Source organism: Parasteatoda tepidariorum, chromosome 1 (assembly GCF_982258835.1).
Source record: "Parasteatoda tepidariorum strain Cologne lab strain chromosome 1, Ptep-v5.0, whole genome shotgun sequence".
In the NCBI taxonomy this organism is placed as follows: Eukaryota; Metazoa; Arthropoda; class Arachnida; order Araneae; family Theridiidae; genus Parasteatoda; species Parasteatoda tepidariorum.
Window position 1 is genome coordinate 17385426 of NC_141755.1, and position 24087 is coordinate 17409512.

The 24087-nt window shown below is 28.5% G+C and overlaps 1 protein-coding gene across 2 annotated transcripts; it reads right to left on the bottom strand.

The window, feature by feature from the left end:
• Positions 1-5024: 5024 nt before the first annotated feature.
• LOC107450378 (uncharacterized) lies at positions 5025-22473 on the bottom strand. Of its 2 annotated transcripts, none has more exons than XM_016066150.5 (5): positions 22216-22473; positions 21915-22049; positions 14696-14989; positions 9255-9585; positions 5025-8230 (listed from the first exon to the last, which is right to left on the bottom strand). In XM_016066150.5, the coding sequence occupies exons 3-5, from the start codon at positions 14895-14897 to the stop codon at positions 7645-7647; spliced, it is 1119 nt and encodes a 372-aa protein (XP_015921636.1). In that variant the 5' UTR covers positions 14898-14989; positions 21915-22049; positions 22216-22473; the 3' UTR covers positions 5025-7644. The 2 variants fall into 2 exon arrangements, with proteins under 2 accessions (XP_015921636.1, XP_015921637.1); XM_016066151.5 differs by having other exon boundaries at positions 22211-22460.
• Between the last annotated feature and the right edge of the window lie 1614 nt (positions 22474-24087).

Genomic DNA, 24087 nt, shown 5'->3' on the forward strand with positions numbered 1-24087 from the left:
AAAAAAACATCGATCTAATTGGATTGACTGTTCTTTCCGATCTGCATATTTTTGCAGTTTTTTTTTAATCAAGTAACCTTTACCCTAGTAAATGTCAAGTTTGTTGAGTTATCAAAAGAGTTTTTACACTTTTCACTTGCAGGTAGTGTTGATCCTGCCATTTATTTTATTTATTTATTTTTTCCAGTACTATAGATCCCTCCCCCCCAATCAGTCCAAAGATCTATTTAAAAAATCCTTCAGGTGAACTGTCATATTTCTGCGATACCGTAAAAACGAGGCTAAGACACTAGCACGATTACAGTTAACAGTTTTAAAACTACAAAAAACATTATTACTAACCCTTTTGGCTAGTATTATATAATTTGATGAGAAAAAAAATTACTTTTTTGTAAGATATTAAATTTTATTGTTTTCATTAAGTTCTTGTATAAGTATCCCGAAAATATAAACAGAACATTCGTTACCTCTCTTGCCTGCACTTCTCATAATTGAGTCGCTATCATTTGCCTAAGAAATTCTAGGTCAATGAAGTTATAAAAATAGAGAGAATGTATAACGATTTGACTTCAAAACGGGGCGTGACAGTTAAAACACGGTTTCAGGAAACTATATTATTAAACTAAATGTAACTGACTATATTACTAAACCGAATAAAACCACTAATTTAAATACTAATAATTCTTTTTACTGAAACATGGTATGTTAACCAGTGAAATCAAAAAGACCAATCTTGGTATTCTTAAAGTTTTAAGATATGGTGAGAAAATGAATCATTGCCAATCAATGAGAAGGCATAAAAGAATAATTGACTAAATGATAAATTTATGGAAAACTTATATGTACAGCTTCAGTTTTAACCTCCTCTTAACCTTCCTTTTTTTTTTTAAAGTGATTTCATAAAATTTCAAAGTTCGACAAGTACTATCATTCCTAATATTTTTATTTTGTGAAATAATAAATAATTAAATAAACAATTTACTATGATACATATTTAATGTTTTTCTTTAAAAACTTCCGACATTTTAACTTCTACAACAATGTTTCGTTAATTTAAAAAAAACTTAATTAGTTCGACTTAATTCTCAGTTTTGGCATAAAATAGCTACAATACGTATAACATATGAATTTTTGTCTAAAATGTTTTTTAGATATTTTTTTTTATTCTTTGCAAGAATAAAGAAAATAAATATCAAAGTATTCGAATAAAATTAAAGACAGTATCTACTTCTAGTAATAAATAACTCTCAATTTTGATTCCTAAATTGCGAACTAATCATTTTTATCTTTGTATTCCAAGCAAAGACCGTAATAGTTACTTGGATTGTTCAGTAAAGACCGTTAAACACTAAATAAGACTTTAAAAAAAGGCGAATGCTTGCAATTAGACTACTGTTTTTAATGTATCAATAAACTTTCAGTTTTTTTTTTTTTTAAATTTCTCAAAAGGCAACAAACATCATAAGACTGTACAAGCCCACTGAGTTCTAGATAAGAAAGAAAATTTCTTTCTTAATCTTGTCGCAGAGTAGAAAAAAAAATGTGACACATATCAAATACTCTAAATAACTTCCACCACTGCACAAATATGCAATACAAGATAAATATATGAGTAACAATTAATTGAACAACGGGAAATATATCGGACTACAACAATTACGTACATTAAATAATTTTTTTAATTTTAAATTAAAAATTTTCACGAACAACATTACGTTAGACTGCTGCGAGGATCATTTATATCCTATTTACATAATTTATCTGGAAGCAATCAAATTTTTCGCAGTTGTTTTGGTTTCAAAATAATACCATAATTATTCAAGTTTAAATATTTGTTATAAAAATTGAACTTCATTGCTCTTATTGGTTTTATTTAAATCTCAGTTTCGGTTTCATTATAGCTTGCAAAAAGTTCGATAAATTCTGGTTACATCTAATGAAAATGTCTCACACTGAAACTAGATCCGCGTAAATTTGATACATTGATAAATAAATATTTTTGATAATTTTAAATAATATTTGTAGAATAAAATAAAAATAATTAAAAAATCATTAACACTAGTGGATTAAGTACAACGGTACTGAATTATTAATCATTAAGTGATTATTGCTTATTAAATAGAGATTTTTAATTCTAATCAATCATAAATTGCTGGAATTATTACAACAGGTTTCAATTACATTACGATTCTTGTAAAAAATATTCAAATAAATGCAGCATAACGTACATTATAATCTTTCATCACATCAATCTTTCATCAAAAAACAAAATTGAGAAATCTATAAAGATGCTATATTTCAGTTTAACGAGTTTATTCATATGATCGAAGGCATGAATGAATATGATTTCCGTGAAATATCAAAAGAGTTATTTACGATTCATTTTAAATAGAGAATTAGATTTTTTTACAATAAATATAAATACACTTAAGAATACGTTTAGGTATTTAAAGAACTTTCGAATCAATAAAATTTAAATCTTACCTAATAGTTAAAGAGATGGAGAAAATATAATAATTGACCATACACTTTTTGAAATTGACATTTTATCATTACGTTATTCCTGCGTATTGTTTCCAGATAGTTACTTTTACAAGTTTTCCGAATTTCCACAAGATGAGAGCATACACAGAAGCATTTTATAGCCGATATAAAAATTAAGAAAATCTTCATTAAAACCAATCTCTTGAACAATTTGAAAGTGTGGCTTATCATTTTATTGCTCCTAATCCTTCAATGAAACTTATGGTTTGACATAAAGTTGTTTTGAGTTGTTAAAGCTTTTTGCATTATATTTTAATAACATTTTCGAATTCTAAATGGTTCAAATATAGTTCAAAAGTCTAATTGGAAAGTCAAATTTATCAAAGTTAATGAATCTATAAAAGGTCAATTTGATTGTCAATTTATTATAAAAAAACTTTCAAACGTTAAAATTCTAATGCTATAAATTTTTTTTGTGTTCTAATATGTTAATAGTTTAGGAACATTTAAGTTTTAAAAGTTTAATTTTAAAAAATATTAACAATTACGCTGCATTTTTTATATAAATATTTTTACTTAAAAGGTATTTATGATTATCATTGGTGCTCAAGAAAAAAATACGATTGTAATTCTTACATAATTGTCTGAAACTCCCCTATAGAATTTATAGAACTAAAAAGCTAGCTTAACAATTATTATAAAAAAATTTTAAAATAAATTTTTTTTTTATTTAAAAATTTATCATTTTTTGAAAAAATAGCAATAAACTGCTAATTGGGTACCTGCAAGCGACGTTATGCCTGGGTAAATCATAAATTTTTTTTTGCTCCGACTCAGCTACCAATGAGATTCGACACACATGCCTGACGTCACTTGGCGGTATCCAATTAAATCTAATGCAAAAATTGATCCATCGTGTTAATAAACGAAGCCTAATTGAGATGCTCAAGCCAGAGGCTGAACTATATCACTGAGTGGAATAAATGAACCAATTGTCATTTGCACCATTCCTATTGAATGTTCTGGATTCACATCCTAATGAAATGTATTCATATTGGTTGCAATCTGTAACTGACTGATCATTGATGAATTACCAGTGAACAGGTAAGGGGTGTGACATCAGATAAGGCATCTCTATAGCTGAAATGTTAACAAGCCTTGCACAACCACGTGATTTCAAAGCTTTTATTCTTTTATAGTTATTGTCACCCAGTTATAATTTCAAATAATTTTAAAGCTTTGATTCAAAATGACTAAAACCAGAAGCAAATTTCAGAGAAACCATAAATCATTTATAAAATCGCTACTGTCATTCGTTAACTAAAGTCTAAAAGTAATGTATGATTTTTTTTTTTATCGATTCTTTGTATTCCTCCTGCAAAGCACAATATATGTTGCTTTTCCAACATTATTTTCATTACAGAAACCTAAATGTGATACAAATGTGATATTCCAATTGAAGATCACTTTCAACTGATCTCAATTATTATAAAAACAAGCATATTTGTTTTTGGAATTATAAGAACTAGAAAATTGCTGATCAAGTTTTCTTGTCTGACAGTGGTTATTTATCTCAACAATGGCATCATCAATAAAACAACATTTGTAAAACTAGATCACTAATGTAGCCTTCAACATGCAGTAGAAATTATTACATATAGCAATAAATATCTGGTGATTTATTATAGAACTAACAAAGCTCAGATATACAGTTTACCGAATCCATCACATAGGTAGTACACAAATGTGTGTCAGAATATAGCGCCATTTTTCATTTTCTTCTCTTTTTCAGAGAAAGTTCACACATATTTTGAAAATCAAATAACGTTTTAAAACACAAAATGATGGACAAAAAATGTTGATATTATATCCAAACTATTTATTTGCATTTCCCTCAAAAAAATATGCTAAAAAATTTGAACAATGGAGCATTGCGTAAAGTAGAAATCGTATTATGAAACTAAAAGCACAGGTATAGGGGTTAAAAATAGAAATCATTTTTAATCAGAGACTAGGGTCTAAAATTTAAAATTATAAAGCTTAGCGTTGATAATCAGTTATTAAAAAAGCTTTTTAAATTTTGTAAAAAAATGATTCATTGTTTAGAGCATTTTTAAAATATGAAAATTTGAATAAATAGAATTAATTATTCTATATATTAACATAATGGCGTATGAAATGAATTCGAAATTTTACTTTACAAAACTATCATAAAACGCCTTTTTTTTTAAGATAGAATTTATATTTTGAGGTAAACAATTCAAAAAGTATTGATAAAAACCAATTTAAATGTTCTAAAATATATTTTGTTCAGTGTTAACAACAAAATGATTTTTATTGAAACTAATTCTGAATAGTTTCTAAAATGTATCACAATTTTTCTTAAATCAGGCATCAAAATTTTTATTCTCAAATATTAAATGTTTGCTAATATTAAATATTTATTTCTCAACCAGAAAATGCTAGATAATTTAGACAATCTAACATTCACACTTTATTCCTTGACTGTTTAGTATTTTTTATTTTTATTTATTTACTTATTTATTTTTTTTTTAGTTATTCAAAGAATAATAAAGAAATTTAAGTGAGAAAAAAGAGAAATAAATTTTTTAAGTAGTATCATTAAGAATTCACAATTCAATTATTTTACTTTAACAACTAATATTTTTGATAAACCTAAATAAACGGAATTATAATTTATTAATTACTATGTTTATTTTACTTTTAGGTTTTGTTAATATTCGGTACATAGTTTTCCACTATTTGCGAAAAATCATGTTGTATATTGCCATGTTTTGGTTCTGCCATGTTTCTGTTTGGTTGACGGCTTATTGCAGAAATACCGATTTTCTTAAAGTGGGTAATAATCACAAGTTAAATAGTTAACTCAAATGGGACAAACGTATTGGTAACGATTGAGAATTTTATAAAAAAATTATCTAAATAAAGACACATTTTCGATTGGTTTACTTTAACATATATTTTTTTGGAAAATGCAATTGTAAACTATTCCAGCTTTTTAACGTTCAGTAATATTAGTCAGAGATTAACAATAATTTATAAGTTTCCGAAATTAAAAATATACATTACTCGTTTTTAGTTTTTGTTTTATTTTATCGAATTGCACTGAAAACAAATAGCTAACTTATTTCTGAAAAGAAAATTTATGTAAAGTTGAAATTTCCTTTTTTCCTTATTTTCATAAAACAGGATTTTCCATCTGCTTATGTGATATTTTTAATATTGTTTACATATTGCTCTGAAAATTTTAATACACAATTTTTTGACTAATATCTAACCTATGAGTAAACATTTTATGAAAATAGCATCTACTTGTTATTTGATTAATGAGCAATATGCTATTTTTTTCTTCATAAATTAAGTAAGGTATGAACATTTCATTGAATTGATTTAAAACGAAATATTTATTTTCATATTTTGCGTTTGTTATTTTTATTATAATGAAAAACTGCAATTATTTTGTAATGTAATTGTAAAAATAGGAAGAAAAAAACAAAAATTATCGTAATTTGTAGTATGATCTCAGACACAGTTAATATTTAAATAGTTTTAATTTGATTCTAATATGATTTTAAGATAAATGATAATACGAAATTTTAATTAAAAATTTAGCCAAATTTATTTCGATTTTTGTTATTTTTATACAGGCGTAAATAATACAGTTAGAGAATTGTGAGTAGTAACAATTTATATCCATTCAGTAAATGAGGTATTTAAATGAGATATCGATATTTTATTTTCATAACTACTTCAGTAAAGAGCGCATTTAAGTTTTGAAAATCAGAAGAAATTTTAAACCTTACTTCAATATTTTATTTAAATCAATTCTTTACTAAATAACACATTTTTATTCTGAAAATCAGATAAAGCGTTAAACCTTATTTTAACATTTTGTTTGGGTAAATACTTCAGTAAATAGAGTATTTAAATTCTAAAAATCAAATAGAATTTTAAACCTTACTTTTTATTGAAACATTTCACACTGTGTGATTCAAATAAATTCAAATTATTGAAAAAAAAAAGCTATTTAGTTTGCGATTTCAATTAAATATTAGAAATTTAACTTTAAAATATAGAAGAGATACGTCTTTTAACTCATAATATGCTTTTTAGAAAAAAATGGAGGTAACTGACAATTTTTTCGAAATTGAATTATGATAAAATTTGATACTCTCCCAGCATGTATTTTAAAGTAACAAATCAAGGTTATTTACTGTAGTTATACTAGAACAACGGGATTCCATGGGAACTTTGAATTCCTTGAGAATTTCCCGGGATTTCGTTAAAAGTTATCAATTCTTTAGTTCACAAGTATTTTTCAATAAAAATAAAATCCAATAAACTCTACAGTGTTTTCTTTTTCAATTTTCTAACCAACTTCATAATAAATACAATTTTTAAAGCTTTTAACAACAGGTTTGAATTTACTGATTGTTTTTTGTTTCAGTACAAAATACTATTCAGAAAAATATAATATTATGTCTGATTTCTTCCATTTCAACTTATTGGTAATTTTATTTTTTGTAAAATGCAATGCATAAATTACACTTGTTTAGTTGCATTTTGTGATAAGCAAACTATAAACAAAGAACTTTTTTTTAAAAATAAACAATAATCTTAAAGATGCAAAGGAAATAACTTTTACATTTAACAACCAAATGAAATTGCAAACAAACTTGAAAACTGTCAGCTACGATTTTTTTCTTCTAAAATACCATAGATGCTATAGATATATCTATATTCAGAATGCATATTACATGACACATCCTTGTATTTTTCAACGGTTACAATTAACATATTTTAAAAAATTTTCAGATTGATTTAAGAAGTTAATTTAAAACAATGTACTCGTATTAATGAATTACCCACAATGCACAAAGACGTATATACTTCATTAAAACCTGAGCCAAACTCACTAAAATAATACAAATGTCATAAAATACTTGAAATTAACTCCTTAAATTGAACAAGCATATTGGGATTAAAAATTACAATATTTAATACAAATAAATATATTATGATTAGTTAAGGAAAAATGATCAAATATACACTTCTGACACCTTTCCTTACGGCGCAACTCTTTGACACCACATATACATTTAACAAAAATAAAAATAAAAATATTTAACAACATATTTCTTAACCATCAGATTTGGACCTTTTGTCTGAATTCCGTCTGAAAGAAACCTTTTTCTCTGAATTCGTCATCGATCCTTTTAAGAAAGTTTCGATGGCATCCCCGATAATGACCGCATCGACGACGTCACTCTCATCCCATTTCACTGTGGATAAACTACTTTCCAGAGAACTCAGCAGACATCCGGATGACTGATCAACAACTATTTCCGTATTCATGTTGATATTCTGTGCGTTCAAGCTATCTACACTTTGTATCGAGGAGTTATCTACATCAGAATTATTTTCGTTCGCTGGTTGTGGTGTCGTTTCATTATTCTCGAATGACGAATTGCTTTTGGTTCTGGACTCTTCGCTTCCAGCTCTTCGTACTGGCTCTTTTCTTGACTGCCTTTCGTCTGCTGGATCGAATGAGGCCGATTTGGTTTGTCTCAAGGGAGCCTGCCCTTTGCGTCGCTTGGATGGTGAAGCCAGAGGGAACTTTTTGCTTGCTGTGCAGAGAATCGCTTTGAGATCCTCCTTCCTGCAAACTATACCCAAACTTCCGGTTTTGGAGGTGGATCCTGGTTCAGATACAGACATGACCTTGCTAAATAGGAAAAGAAACTACATTAGTTTAAATTTAGTTTTAATGCAAATATATTATAATAAATTTGCTTCACTTATTTGTATTGTGTGCGCTGTACCGATATTTTAGTTATTGCATGTTAGTCTGAAACAGTTATCTTTCAAGAACAGCCTAATTAGGAACAATATCGTTCACCTACAAACCATTATTGATCATTCGGCTGAAACTGTTTTCGTTCAAGAGCAGTCCAGGAGCAATAACGTTCACCTTCAAAAACATTATTGCTTATCAGGTAGAAACTTTTATCTTTCAAGAACAGTCAATCTCTGTATGAGCAATATCGTTTACCTGCAAAGCCTTATTGCTCATTAGGCTGAAACTGTGCAGTATATCTCTATAGCAGCAATAACGTTCATCTACAAAGCCCTGTAATTTTTATTTATTTTTAGGTGATAACGAAACGTATGCAAGGCAAGTATAGAGATATCTTATGATGCAAAAATCTTTTACGGTTAGCACAACAGTAGTTGGATTATGAACTGTGACTTGTCTACCTCTGGAGATATTTAATATGGTTAGCTCCAGTCGTAAGCATAATGAGAATCAACCAGAGATCTATTGAACAGAGAGCACCTCTATAAATTTTACTTTTCGGCAACTCTTGAATACCTATAAACTTGGTGCTCAAGAACAGTAGTTTCTTCTTGGTTCCCAAGAGCAGTGGTTCCCTAATGATGCTCTGAGGAAGTCTAGGGCTCCGTCGGAGGATCACGAGGGGTCCGAGAGTACGTAATCCATTAATTATTTAAAACTTTGTATATATGCAAAGAAAAAAGAATTATTAGTGCTCCTAATTTACAAGTTCCACCATCAGACCTAAAGCCGAATTGAAGGACTATTATTGATAAAGTGTTTTTTTTATTCTTTACACAAAATGCTTTCAAAACATAATTTAGTAGTTTTACTTTGGCAACTTTACTTAAAAACTTTATTCTTTCCATCATAGATAAATATTAAATATTTCTATTGACTAGAAAGTACTAACCTGAGAGGTCGAAAACTTCCAGGACTACGGGGACTGCGTACTTTAGAGTCTTCATCAATCATGATGACGTCATCATTTCCACAAGATGAGCGTTTCTTCAACTGGCCAGATTTCGATTTTCTGGGTTTTATCTGTTCCGGTTCTCCAGGATCAGAAGTGGAACCAGATGAGGTTAGAGACAATTTTTTGAGGCTGCGTAGGATTTCTCCAGAAGTCATAGATTTGCTGAAGAATTTTGAGGTTTTCCAGCCGCATTTGTTTGACTTCGAAGATTTGCTTGAAGTAGGGTTGCTTATTTGCTGTGGGCGTTGGCTTTCATCTGAGTCATGAGCTGAAAAAAATTTGCATGAAATCTAAGCCTATTATTGACTTATATTATTATAATTAAAATACCATCACTTGTTTTCAATAGTTGTTAAAGGTTTCTAATCAAAGCTGCAGGATTTTCCTTAAAAAACCTACTCTTAACGTAGTTTTTCGAAGTTCTGCCTTCAAGGAAAATTAAAAAAAACCACAGTTTAAGTGCCTTGCGCTTGAAGAAATACGATGATTTCAAACTATATTTACAATCGTGCCCTTGAAGAACCATCTGGGCTTTAGAACAAGCAAATAACTTTATATGAAAGTTATTAAACACCGCCATTTTGATGACATTTTTCCATCTAGAGGAAAATTACAGCTTATTCTCAGTTTTTTCTAATTTTTATGAGCCCAGGTAATGCAGCATTGGAGTAAGTTTTTTAATATTAAAAAATTGGACCACAAGCGCTTTTCATTTTCGGAAACTGTGGCTTTTCTCAATATCGAAGTTTTGCGCCATTTTCAAAATAAGCGTAGACAGGTCTAGCTTTAGATAAGCTAAACTTGGCCAAACAGTCATGAATAACTGTTGCAAACTCATAGCAGTTATAAGAATAGAACGTTATTGGCGAAAAAGTACTATTTCATATTACAACACAGCCTTCGAAAAACAGTCTTAATGGACAACTAGTCAACTTTTCATTTTGTGATGTTGCTAAGTTAATTGTTAACCGAGGTTATAGCCAAAAACAAATCCGCTTCTGAAGATTGCGGTGACGTTTCTCACTTTCTTCAAAAAACTCAAAGCAGAACTAGTTATGTTGTAGAACCGGTTGAACCTTTTTCCTGGCTTTTGGCGATCTTCTCAATATGAGGCAAATGTTTACATTGGAAACAAAACAGTTAAGGCCTGTTTACACGGTCCAATTTCTTGAATCCGAGAAGTTGGACGGATTTCTCTGTCCAAGAAATTGGATGATTCGTTGACACTATCCAAGTTCTTGAATGTCGCTGATTCGTTGAAAGAAAAACTTGTGCATGCGCATTGCTCATATTCAACATTATAAAATAATACTTACATAAGTTTAAAATTACTAAATAAATTCAAATAAAATCTTAATAACACAAATAAACCTCAACAGATCAATTTATTTGGACTAAAATCTATGAAAACCCACAACAAAATGACATAATTTGCTGCCAGCTTGACGTCACAAAACCTAAGACGCTGATTGGTTAAGGGAGAAAAAACTTGGATGGAAAGTAGAACATGCTCTACTATCGTCCAAGAAGTTGGACCAAGTTCTTGGATGTTTGTTTACACGATCCAAGCTCAAAGCAAAACAAGTTTCCATCAATATCAATCAATCTCTGTCCAAGAAATTGGATCGTCTAAACAGGCCTCTAAGAGTCACCGCCCCATTTTAGTTGCGTATACCCTTTAACCTATAATACTTCGATCCAAAATTTTATCCCATCTTCTTGAATAGTATGCTCGCCAGGCGAACATTTCTTGGATAAAATATTTTATAATCACCAAGGATCATGTATAGAAGAAACGGCTGTAATGTTTTGCATTTTTTTTTTTTAATTTTCAATTAACAGCATGTAAATTCTGTTATAAGTGTTTATTTCTTACTTCCTACATAAATTTGTTTAGTCCAAATGATTGATAGAATTACATAACATGTTCAATCTATATATATATTTCTCTTACACGGCACCAAAAAAAAGCCTCATTGCAACTCCCCGAATGGCAACGTTAGAAAATCGACCAATGATTGATGCTAAAAATGTCACATGGCAAATCTATATGAGGTGGCTCAACATATAGCGCTTTTAAAAACGGAAACAATAACCAGAGTGAGCATTATCAGGTTGTTCAATTCAGATTAATGCCCTAAAAACATGATAATATTTCATTTAAACTCAATTAGGAATTAATTAATCAATTGAAGTGAGAATGCTTTAAAAAACCGCTGTTGAATTGATATTTTTCTACTGGGAGCTGTCTAATCGTCTAAAAAACGTCTAAGTGTTTGTATTGAATGCATTGAATTTTTTGACTTATGAATGAATTTATTATACACATTTAGTTGAATTTAGGTGAGTAACTGCAATATTTGATAATTATAATTTGCTAATATGTTTCTCATTTAGCTAATGTTTTGATTTTTTCACCATGTACAATCTAAATAGTTAATATACTTTTTTAAAAGCCAATAAGAACATTGATAGAATTCTTCTACATAAGTACAATACTATGTCTTTGATGATAAAATACTATGCCTTTGATGATAAAATACTATGTCTTTGATGATAATATACTATGTCTTTGTACTAGAACATTGTGTTCATTGGCGAGCGAGCGCAGCGAGCCATGGTTCACGGCGTGAACCACATAGGATTGCGTAGCAATTCTCGGGGGTTGGCGAGCGTTAGCGAGCAGGGGGCGGAGCCTCCTAGTATTATAAATTATTTAATTAAATTTTAAAATTAATGAATAAATATTGTAATCCCAAATTAAACTTTATTTGCTTGTTTTGTTACCGAAATCTCGTGATGCATTTTTTAGCAACAGCTTTATCATTATTTTCAAACGTAATAAACATTTAAAATAACATTTCTAAGCTTTTCACTGTTAAAACGAGCATAAGATACATTTATGAAAAAAAAAGAAGAAATTTTTTTTAATCAAGTGGTCAATTTTTATCTATACGCTATCAACTAAAAAATACTGGATTATAATTCTTAAAAAGCTTTTCGCCCTCTAAATCGGGCATTGTTCATATAAACCAAGAGCCCCAGATCATTTTAACAAAATAAACTTAAAATTTTTTTCTGTCCCAAACCAATGTTTAAAATGTTTAACATGCGAATTCAAAATATTTACAGACTTTAAAGTTCGGAAGTTGAAATTTTTCTAAAATTTTTTTTTCCCGTTTAAAATAAGAAAAAAAAATTCAGGATTCAAACATTAAACTCTCACAAAAATACAAACTTATACCACAAGTATAAATTTTAAAAGCAAATGTTTTTGAGAACAATTGTTTTGATTAAAAGACGAGAAATAAAAATTTTTCTAAGTAAAACGTTTTTAAAAGTTCTAGAAATGAAAAAAAAGAACCTCAGCTCACACAAAACACAAAAGCTCAGAAGCTATGTTTTTTTAAAAAATTTATTATTCTTAAAATAACACTAATCATCATTTTTAGCTCTTTATTGAAGAGGGTTGTATGGTTTGATAAAGAAATGCTCAATAAAGCTTATTTAAATTTAAAAAATATTTTTTGTGTAAAATGAAAATGGAACACATTCTAAAAATAAACCTTTTTTTACAGAATGAAAAAAAAAAAATGGTTGACCTGGTTGATCATATGCACCATATAAACAACCATCAAATGCACCAAAGAAAATATTGAAGTCACTATTTCTCAGGCTTAAAGATTATTTACAAAATTACATCTCCAGACTTATGAATGGGAAAATCAATAGTTTGGAAAAAAATATTATATGCGTAAAATAGTCTCAGACTTCTCATTTTGAGTTGAATTCTATGACGTAACATTTAAACCATTAAGATGGTAAAAAAAAGTCCAGAACTAATGATTTTATTCGTTTCTAGCTTCATTAATGTGAATAATTTTAAAATAATCGGTTATACAGTTTATATAAGTGCAGAACAATGTCTTAAATGTTTAATAATTATAAGTCTCAATTCTTAAACTCATAAGACAAACAAAAAAAAAATTGATACGCAAAAAATAATGTAAAGTAAAATGTATCTTTCAAGTAAATTAGAAATATTAATTTTTATAATAATATAAAATAATTTAATTTTTATCATCCCTAAATAAAAACGTAGGGCTCATCATTTCTGATGGACAAGGGAGGAATTTTCGGTGGTCTTAAAAATTTATTACGAAAATGATGCGCCCTATATTTTGTGTTACTTTTAGTTTTAAGTCTTTAATTCATTCAAAACTAAAGGCTTAAAACTAAAAATAATTTGAAATTAAATTTAACACAAAAGTTATACTGTGGAACTAATTTCTTACGAAAAACTTCATGATAAATATATTTAGTTAGCGGTTCACAATTATTGAAAGATAAAAAATTATATACACTTTTGCAACAAATTTTATGCAAAAAAGTGTCCATTCAGCATATGCAATAAAAATAAAGAATATAAAATAAATATTTAAACTTGTAAAGCAATCTTTGGAATTAATTTTTTGCACTAATGCAAAATAATCTTTCAGGCGAAAACATTCAACAAGTTTTTATAGTAGCGAAAATTAATTGGAGTTCAAAAAATAAATATGTTGATGAAGTTGTTATGGTAACCGAAAAAAAATAATGAGATTTAAATTTTATTTTAATACAATCGGGAATTAAATCTAACCAACCAAATCTGTGCTAATACAATAAAAAGTTTGAGATTCTTTTAATTGAAACCTGGACCATATCTTGTTCGGATGAGGTTATGTTGGGCACCTTTGAGAGAAAGGTCTTGAGAATTTTTTTTCTCTTTTTTTTTTTGAGGAATTTTAAAAAAATGGTGTGTGGCTTGCAAGAACAAACTTAGAGCTTTATCCCTCATATAATGAATCTGGCATTATTAACTTCATTAAACGACGAAGAATAAAATGGGCAGGCCACGTTATTAGAATGGATGAAGACCGTTCCACTAAAAGAGTATTCAATGCCAGACCAGTTGGCACTCGAAAAAGAGGCAGGCCGAAATTGAGAGGGATAGTTGTCCTAGAAAAAAACTTTTTGGTCTTAAAAACTAAAAACTGGAAAATGCCATCAGGAAAAAGGTTAGCATAGAAAAAACTTCCACCCTGGGCTGTCGAGCCATTGATAAATTAAAGAATTTTTTTAAGTGTCGGTTAATTATTTCCCCTAATGACATGCTTGAACACTTAAAATTCGATTATTCCTTTTTTACAATTTTAGTTTCCTTTATGTACCCCCCATCGAACAATATCATATCTATAGTGTACAACTTGTAACAGCTTTTTATTTTTAACGCTAATAAAGTTGCCTGTACAAACTTACCCGCTAAACATCTCAAGAATCCATAATATTAAGAAAGATTCATTAGAAGGTACGAAAGATTTTTCAAAGATACTTACATCGAGTTATTGCTGGTAGTATTCCTGGACAGCAACGACTCTGATTTCCCATGGTACTGGAATTCGAATCCGTTTGTTGGAGACACTCTTTATTGAAATAGGCGGACGTGTTTTCCACTTCAGAAGAAATAGTCGACACGGTCTGAGGTTCTTGGATACACGATGGCCCGCTCAGGACGCACGTTGGAGAGTTCGAGCACATAATTGCTTTTGGGGACAGTCTCTCTCTTGTTAAAAAGGATACAGCTTATGAAAATATATCTTTGTTTTTATCTTCATTTTTAGATTCCAATGCTAAAAAACAGAACAGAACGTGAGTCATTGGAGTCAAATTATCACTAACAGACTAATCAGAAACGTTAAGTATTTCATACCAATACTTTCTGAGAAAAGTTATAAATTGTCGATTATAGCTTAAAATTGTCGATTATAACTTTTCTCAGAACTTATCTCGCTTGGCTGTACTTATATCAATACTTTTTTAAACTTACCTTTTTTGCTTTGTAGGGGAAAAAACAAAAACTATTCAGCAATTGTATAAGTCACATTAAATATTTCTGTGGATCCGTGGGGGATATAGGGATAGAGAACTCGACTTCCAGTAAGGTTATCTAGGTTTTAATCGCAGCGATGACTGGTCGATACATATTCTGTCCACGGCTCGCGCCGACCACAGTGCTGACATAAAATATCCTCAGTGGTAGGCGTATCATGGTTTAAAATCCATTGACCATCGACCTAACCGTGAAACTATCGCTAAGGTTTCGTGTTTCTCCTCGCCATGTAATGCAAGTACGGCTGAGTTCCATCAAAATGTTCTCTATGAAGGCTAATTTGTCCCAATGCTAGATCCAGAAGTTACTCGTCTTCTGGGGCGTTTTCAAATTTACAAGGCTACAGAGTTGAGCACTGACAGTCGTAAACCCAAGAATAGGTCGGCTACTCAATACCGGTTAAAAAATAATTCCATATATTCAAGAATGAAATTTCCAATTATACATCTTTCAGTTGATGAAATTTTGTACAGCGAGAATGCTTTGTTTTGCATATTTTTAAGAAATATAGGTATAAAGTAGTCTTTTTGGAACAAAATTAAACAGCAAATTTCCTTTTTAAGATTGATTATTATCGTTGCCTTTATCGAAGACTATTTTTTTTTCAGTGTGAAGAAGTTTTGTAAACTCGTTGAAATAAAGCATAAAATTTAGTTTTTGTTAAGAAAACTGAACAACCCGTTGCGAAAGAAAAACGTCAAGAAGAATTGAATAATATCATCGACCAAACAATTTCTAATATTTGTTTCTGATATATGATACATATTTTTAATATGGACGAATTTGTATGAAATCATTTAACGGATGGAAGGAATTAGAATCGATGTTTTGTTGAAAATCTTTCTTGATTATGTAAATATATGTCTTTTTTATAAAAACTTTTTTAAAAAAACTGACTTTTCAGTCATGACATTTGGCACAGCATTCTCTCCTTTTGCAAAACAAGCATTTTGCATGAATTTTCTTCAAATAAGATTACATGGAATATTCTGTAAGCCAATTAAACCAACATATAATCATCCCTTTTTCTATTTAGCAATTTAAAACATTTTCAGTCTAATTAGGCATCGTTAGAAAATTTTAGATATCTCAATTATTTATTTATTTATTTGTTTATTCATTTGTATATTATGTATTAACACCTTTTCTTTGACCTATATTATACTAATCTGACCACGCAGCTATGAAGATTAAAGCTTTGAAACTCTATTTTCCAAAAGTAATAAACCAATTGAAAAATTATAATTAATTAATTATTATTATTCAATATACTCAAACTTAATTAAGTTCTCCGAAAACTTATGAGACAGCATCCGAGTGTTGGCAAACGTAGCTTTTAATAAATTATTATTTATTTAGTATCATTTACACTGAATTCGCCACACATTAAAACTATTTTAAATTTTTGTCCCGCAGTGAACTGATCGTTAAGACACGGTTCCCAGCAGATCACCGCAGTCAAGCATCACTGGATGCGGCCAGTGTGTGGGTGGGTGACCACTTGGATCAGCCTGCGTAGGGACCGAGGGTGTGCGGTATTGGTCCTCGTTAAACTGTTCTACCGCAAAGTGCTCGACTTCGCGAGCAGGTCGTCGGGCTACCGAAGCGGGGGTGCCATCCCCTCCGCAGAGGATCAAAATTGCTATGGCATGTCTTAGGATCATCTTCAGGGATGTTTCCCAGACCATCGCCAATAGCCCATTGTGCTGCTCTAGTGTGATGTAAATGAACAACAACAACAATTTTAAATTTTTCGTGCTTTAATTTTAAAATTCAACGCAATCTCTCAATTTTCTTTTTCAAGACAATATGAATATAATTCACTTTAGCTTATCTTTTATATTACAAGAAAAAGAAGAAACAAATACACACATTTATATGTATCGAGCGTTTTCTGTTGTATTTTAACGAACGGTTATGGTTTAATTTTATATAGTTATACATACATTTATATCGACAATATATAAAGAAACAAAATTACTTATTTTAATGTGTCCAACCTCTCTGACTGTTATGACATGCACATGTTATAACAAAGACTTGCATTATGTTTCATAAGTTACATGTGTTATGTTTCATACTTGAATTATGTTTCATATACCGTGGCATTTTTTTAAAAAAAAACTTATGTTAACAAGTTCCAAGCTATGTTCAAAAGAAGTTCCTTATCAGTGTTGTAAATTCATAACATAAACTAAATCACTTCCAGAATCAAAGATAATAAAGATTCGGGGAGAAAGTAATAAAAACGTAAAAACAAAACCGTTTATTTTTATACGTTTTCTAGGAATTTTCTTAAATTCTTTCTTCTTCATAAAGATGCGCAGTAAAAAAAAGAGAGAGATTTTTTACCAGCAGGTTATTCTGTTATCTAGATAAAGTTTTACAAGTTCCTACTCTGAATTTTCTTATTCAAGCTTTCTTAAACCGTTTTTTTTTTGTAAACTGTCAGGGATCTTTGTAATGATTAAAAATAAAAGGTTTTTTTTTACTACTTTTTTAAAAGGAAACTATACTCCCATTTATTTATTGACTAATGAAAGAATCCCATTTCTTTCCTGACTTATGAAAGCGTTTTACAAATCTTTTCAAAAACAAGACATCATGCACTTAAAAAAATTCTGGAATAAAGTACGGTAAAAAGTACCAGCACTCAAAGTGCCGGGAATTTTCACCGTAAAAATCATTTAAATAAAATATGAAACCGAAAATATAACATACCGTAATTTTTACAGTAATAATAACCGTAAAATCACTGAATAACTGTAATTAAAAAAATATTATTGTGAAAGATACGGTATAATACTTTGGATAAACACATGTATTTTACGGAAAAAATAGATTTTACGGATGACGCATCCAAAGTGCCGGTACTTTATACCGTAATTGGATCCTAAATTTTTTACAGTATGGCATACTTGGTTTACAAGTTCCCTGTTTTTTTTTTCAGATTTTTTAATTTTTGTTAACCTTATTAGCAAATTTAATGGCTAAATAATGGAATTTATTGAGAAATTTGTAAAAAGAAAACTACCGTAAACCGGGGCGAGTCTACCCATCCAGGGGCGAGTCTACCCATTTTAGTTTTATTTAATTTTCACTATTTTAAATTGCAAATAAAAAAAATTTTACCGACGGAGGACTTAGTTCAGACTCTATGGAAGATGGCGCTGTAGTAGTTTGATCCGTTTTTATTTATTTGGTGTCTTTTTAACCGACCTGTTCAAACGTCTTTTGAGAGATTTGTATTGAAAATCAGCAAACTTTTAGTTGGTGCTCCGTAAATATAGTATTATTATTACTATTTTCACTTTGGTTAAGTGATAAACTTATCTAAGACTAAGATTACATTAATTTTTTATGAAAAAAAGCAAAAAGAATGTAAGTTTTGCTGTTGTAAAGAAAAAGCCAGAATTCGCGGGGCGAGTCTACCCATTCGTATTTAGTTTTAATAAAGCATAATAATATAATTTAGAACTTTGTTTATAGTAAAATTAAGTCATTTTAAATGAATTTGAGTATATTATTTTAATTCTGCATTGATAAATTTATCATTAATAAGAAAATTTATAGGTTAAATATAAATGTAAATATAAAATATGTTTATTTTACCTATTTTTTCAATTTTTATATTACAAAATTAACTTTTTTTTATTTAATGCAAGTTAAATAAATTATTATTTATAAATTATTATTACCTCCCAAAAGAATGGGAAAAGAATTTTTCATGATTCCCAATGTTTGAAATTCGATTTTGTTAATAATCTTTAATTATTATTATTTATTAATTATTTAATTGTAAATTTATATTAATTTTTATTTATTTTTATCAACAATGATCAGAAAAAAATGTTATTTTATAATGTTAAAGATTATAAAAACAAAAATGTGATCAAAATGTGATAATCGATCAAATACTCAATTTGTGTTATTTTAAGAATAAAAAAAATGGAATATATAATAAAGTTATGAATTTTACTTCATAAATATCCTATATAGTAACTAAAATAACAATTTAATAGTAAAATTTGATTATTTACAATGTTAACATTCATTTTAGTAGAATGGGTAGACTCGCCCCATACGAGAGATTTGTCAGCAGTTCTATAAAAATATACAGTAACAGCGTAACTGTTAATATTTTCTAAAATCGATTTCACAGCTTTAAAGAGGGATAAATAGCGATTCCGAAACACCTATTAAAAGCCTTTTTCCTTTAATATTTACAAAAGTTTGACCACTTGAAAATTGACAAACTGAAAAAATGGGTAGACTCGCCCCGGTTTACGGTAAAATAACAATTAAATAGATTGTTATTTTACCATATTTATACAAAAAATTCAAATAACCATAAATAAGATGGTAATGAAACTATTAACAGTGAGAAAAATCGTTTATTAACTTTTTTTTATTTTTTATTACCTAAAACAGTTAGTGCCGGTTGATAACTGCTCCTCTCCTTCGCGGCGACGAGTGCATACACTACATTTCCCGCATACCCACATTTGGGGGGGTCGGGATAAATTCTACCTTACCTAAAACGGTTAAATAACAGGAATTTTATTGCACCAACTAAGCCCACCTAATGAATCAACTTAGTTCCTTGCAACTGCGTACACATTGAAAGCTAATATGTCAATGATCTGTTCGAATCCCAGCGATGACACCTCCATTCCCTTTAACACACGTGAAGAATTTCCAGTGTCCTGCACTCTCCAATGCCCATTATCTAACGAGAAGCCTAACTCCTATGTCCAGTTAAATTTCTTTTTAACGGTTTTGAAACCATGGTAGCTGTAAATGGTTAAAAAACAATATAGTTTTGTATTCATGATTTAATAACCATACTAGTTGTAAACGGTTTCAAAACCGTAAAGGTGAAAAATATTCCTTACCGTAAACTTTACGGTTAATCGGATGAACAGACTGCTGCTGGTTATTTTACCATTATTTTAGAATGAAAATTCTAACAGTGTACTAAAATGAAAATACAGAGAGTATTCTAAGCTGTAAATTTTTCCAATGTAAATGTAAATTTTTCCACTGTTGTATATAAAAGTGATGATAAAATATTGAAATGTCTCTAGAAAATACCAAGTTTTGTTATGATTAAAATTGAGAGTAGATATTTAAAGAAGAAAAAAATCATAATTAACTAGATGTAATTCCGAAATAATAAGTGCAACCATCAAAATTTCATTTTGTACTTCTTCATAAATTGTTAAGAAATATTTCAAATGATAAATCATTTATTTATTTATAAGGAGTTAGTTATGAATATTCAGTAGCTAATGCTTTTTTAAAGTTTGAATTTAGTTTTATTTACTATCTCAATACATAGGATATCAATGATGATAACAAAGAGGCAAAAACAAAAAGAAAATAAACAAAACAATTTGAGAAATAATGCGGTAGAGAATATTAAGTAGCTTTTTTTTCTTAATTATATCTTCCAAATGTTATTACAGTATTATATTTTATACAAATATAATAAATAATGGTATTATAACGGTAAATACATAAATAATGTTTCTAAATACGAAAATATGGTAAATACTTAAATAATGTTTCTGAAAGACTTCTTCAAAATAAGGAAATAAAGTTTTAGCTTCACAACTAAAAATAAAACGTTTGAAAAAGCATCTATCATAATTTTAAGCAACTATGGTAGGATTTTTTACTGAAAGTCTGCTTCTTCAAAATTAATGAACAAAAAATAAAAAAAATGAAAATAAAGAAGTAAAATACAGGCTTTACTACAGGAAAATAATTTTTTGCATAAAATAATTAATATAATCTTTGACAAATATACTTATTTTTGCTGGAAGATTTCTTTAAAACAATGAAATAAAATATAGGCTTTACTACTAAAAAGTAAGTTGTTGCAAAAGCATCCGATATATATATATTTTTCAAAAAATCAATTCAGCCATTACAAATTATAAAAATTGCCCGCAAATATAACGAAACAAGTTGTTGTTAATATGGGCTAGTTTGGATGTATTGTTCTAATTTTTTCCAATCTTGACAATTTAAATGTGATTCAATTATTGTACGAAGAAAACTTTAGAAACTTATGATTCAAATGTGCAAAGTTTTGCTGCTAATATAACAAAAAAGATTTAGAGAACCATAACTCTCAACAGAGATTTTTTAAAGTGCATTTCATGAAAGATAATGGTGGACGGTCAAAATACCTTAACAAGATAAAAATAAAATAAATTCCCTCTCTTGTTTAACAATTGCAACAATAAGTTCATTAAATGCAAACCGTTTTTGACTTAAATAATACCATTTCGTTGGAGCATTGCATTAGAATATTGCATTTGTAATAAAACATTTGTGCTGTCATAACAGTTTGTAAACATGAAACCATATATTATTACTCAGTACCTAATACCAAATAGAAACGAAAATATTTCCAAATACCTCAATGAATCTTTTCTTATATACTCAAAAAAATTAATATACAGTAAATACAGCCACTTTTTAAGGATTAATGTACTTATAAATTTAACTAATACTAGCTTATGCATTGAACGGATCATATGGTAAATGTTGTCAAAACATATTTATATAGTGTGTTTACATAGTTTCCATATACTATATGCCAATAAATGCAGTTACCTTAAACATATTAATAATTTTAAAAAAATAAAACTTACTGATTAATTAACCCCAATAAGGAATGCAGGTTATTCAGGAAAACAAACAATCAGGTAGCTACAAGTAGCTCTGTCTTCCACTTAAACTGTCACTAACGTTCTACGCCAATGAATGAACACGAATTACAGCTGGCCCTGCAGATAATAAACAACCGTATTAAAATTTCTTCACGAATTGCGTATTCCGATTCTTCCCTTCAAACAGAAATAAAAATAAATAAATAAATAAATAACACATTAAAGCTAAATAAGGAATCTTCCATTTCGAGAAATACAGAGGACGGATGTATTCATACCTTACCTTCTTCCTCTGAAAGTTTATTTTCCTTTCTTAAAATGGAATTAATCCAAAATAATAAAACTCAGACGATATTTAGTTATCGTTTTCTGATTTAGAATTGGCAACTCTAAGTGCCGCAATCTAATATTTTGACGAGGAACAATTGTCAATATCGAGATCGCTTGGAGAAAAGGGATTTGTTCTCTATATTTTTAGCATCCACTGCACAACACCTCTTTCACCCACCGCTATAGATGAGAACAGACGAACCATAAACTCGTCCGTTTTCAGGGTTACCGCATCCCGAAAATTCCTCATCTTCGCCAAAAAGGAAGGGGTGGTGGATACTATGTGACGTCACCGACTGTTTACAGGTTGTTCTTCAAAAACACCCAGAAGTTTTCAAAAATGCAGTAATTTTTCGCAGATCTTAGCAAGAGTATTTATTGAAAAATTCATTAAAGAATTAGGTGCAATTAACTAAATCTAGGTAAGTGATAATTATTTGAGATAGTCAAATTATTGCTTTGAATAAATGTTATAGCATTATTGTTTAATTTTTTTTTAAAAAATCAAATTTTATACTGAAAGAGGATGCCGACAAAATTTTTTTTTCATTGAGGACAATTTAAAAAATAATGAGCATGGGATTAAAAACATAAATAATTTTTACTTTTACATAAAAATAAGAAAGGAAGTTTAATTTTAATAAAGTTTCGGCTAAATATTATTTATTAGATTTGTAGTTTTAATTTATCAACTTTACTTTAGTACTAGTTGCTAGAATTAAAATTATTAGAAATTTTTCATAAATAATTTTATTTGTAAAGCTATCGATATGAATAATAATAATAAAACAGTACAAATTAAAATATTATACAGAAATCAAATATCTTATCATATAATTCACATACTTTAAATAATATCAATGGGTATTTATTGGTTAAATAAACTAGCTATTAAGATAAATTTCTAAACTTAATTTAACTCATAAAACTTAAAATTTTTAAACTCGAAATTATAAGGCGATTTTAAATTAAAACTAAATTCGAGATAAAATTGTTAATACTAATAATAATAATAGCCTAGAGAACAAATTAGAGCTTGTTTGTTTTAAAAGTTTCTCATCAAAAGTTAGTATTTTTATGTTATTGGAAGAAAAATATAACAATTTGTCTTCAATTTAGATTAACCATATAATCAACAAATAAGGAAAATTTCCCCACTTAAATTTATCTTTTGTTCAACTATTATTACTTATTACCATTGTTTGTTATACAATAATTTCAGAAAAATTGAACTATATTTTAAACATTTTTTCATATTGATATATCATATTGATATGTTGGGTTATATTGAAATTCATCATAATTAAGTTATTAATTATCATAATTAATTATTTTTTTGTTAGTTATTCGAGTTCTTACGACATATAGTTTTTATTATGAAATAATACAATGCATAATATTAGAATCCAGGCTCGTAGTTCTGTTTTTCATATATGTTTTTGCTAATACTAACTTATTTTACCTATATCTCACTTTGATATACTGATTTTTAACAAACAACTACAAACGTTTATTTAAAAAAAAATTACATTTCAACAAATAAATTAACATAAATTATAGTTAATTATTATTATTGTTGTGTATGTTAATGCATTAATATAAAATACATTTCAACAAATAAAACATAATATTAGAATGCATGTTCGTAGTTTTTCGTTTATATTTTTGCTAACACTAACTTTTTATAACTATAGCTCAAATTAATATATTGATTTTAAACAAACAATTATAGACATTTACTTTAAAAAACTACATTTCAACAAATAAATTACTAAAAACAGAATAAAAAATGCTACGTGACCGCTCTAGCTTACTGAAGTTATGA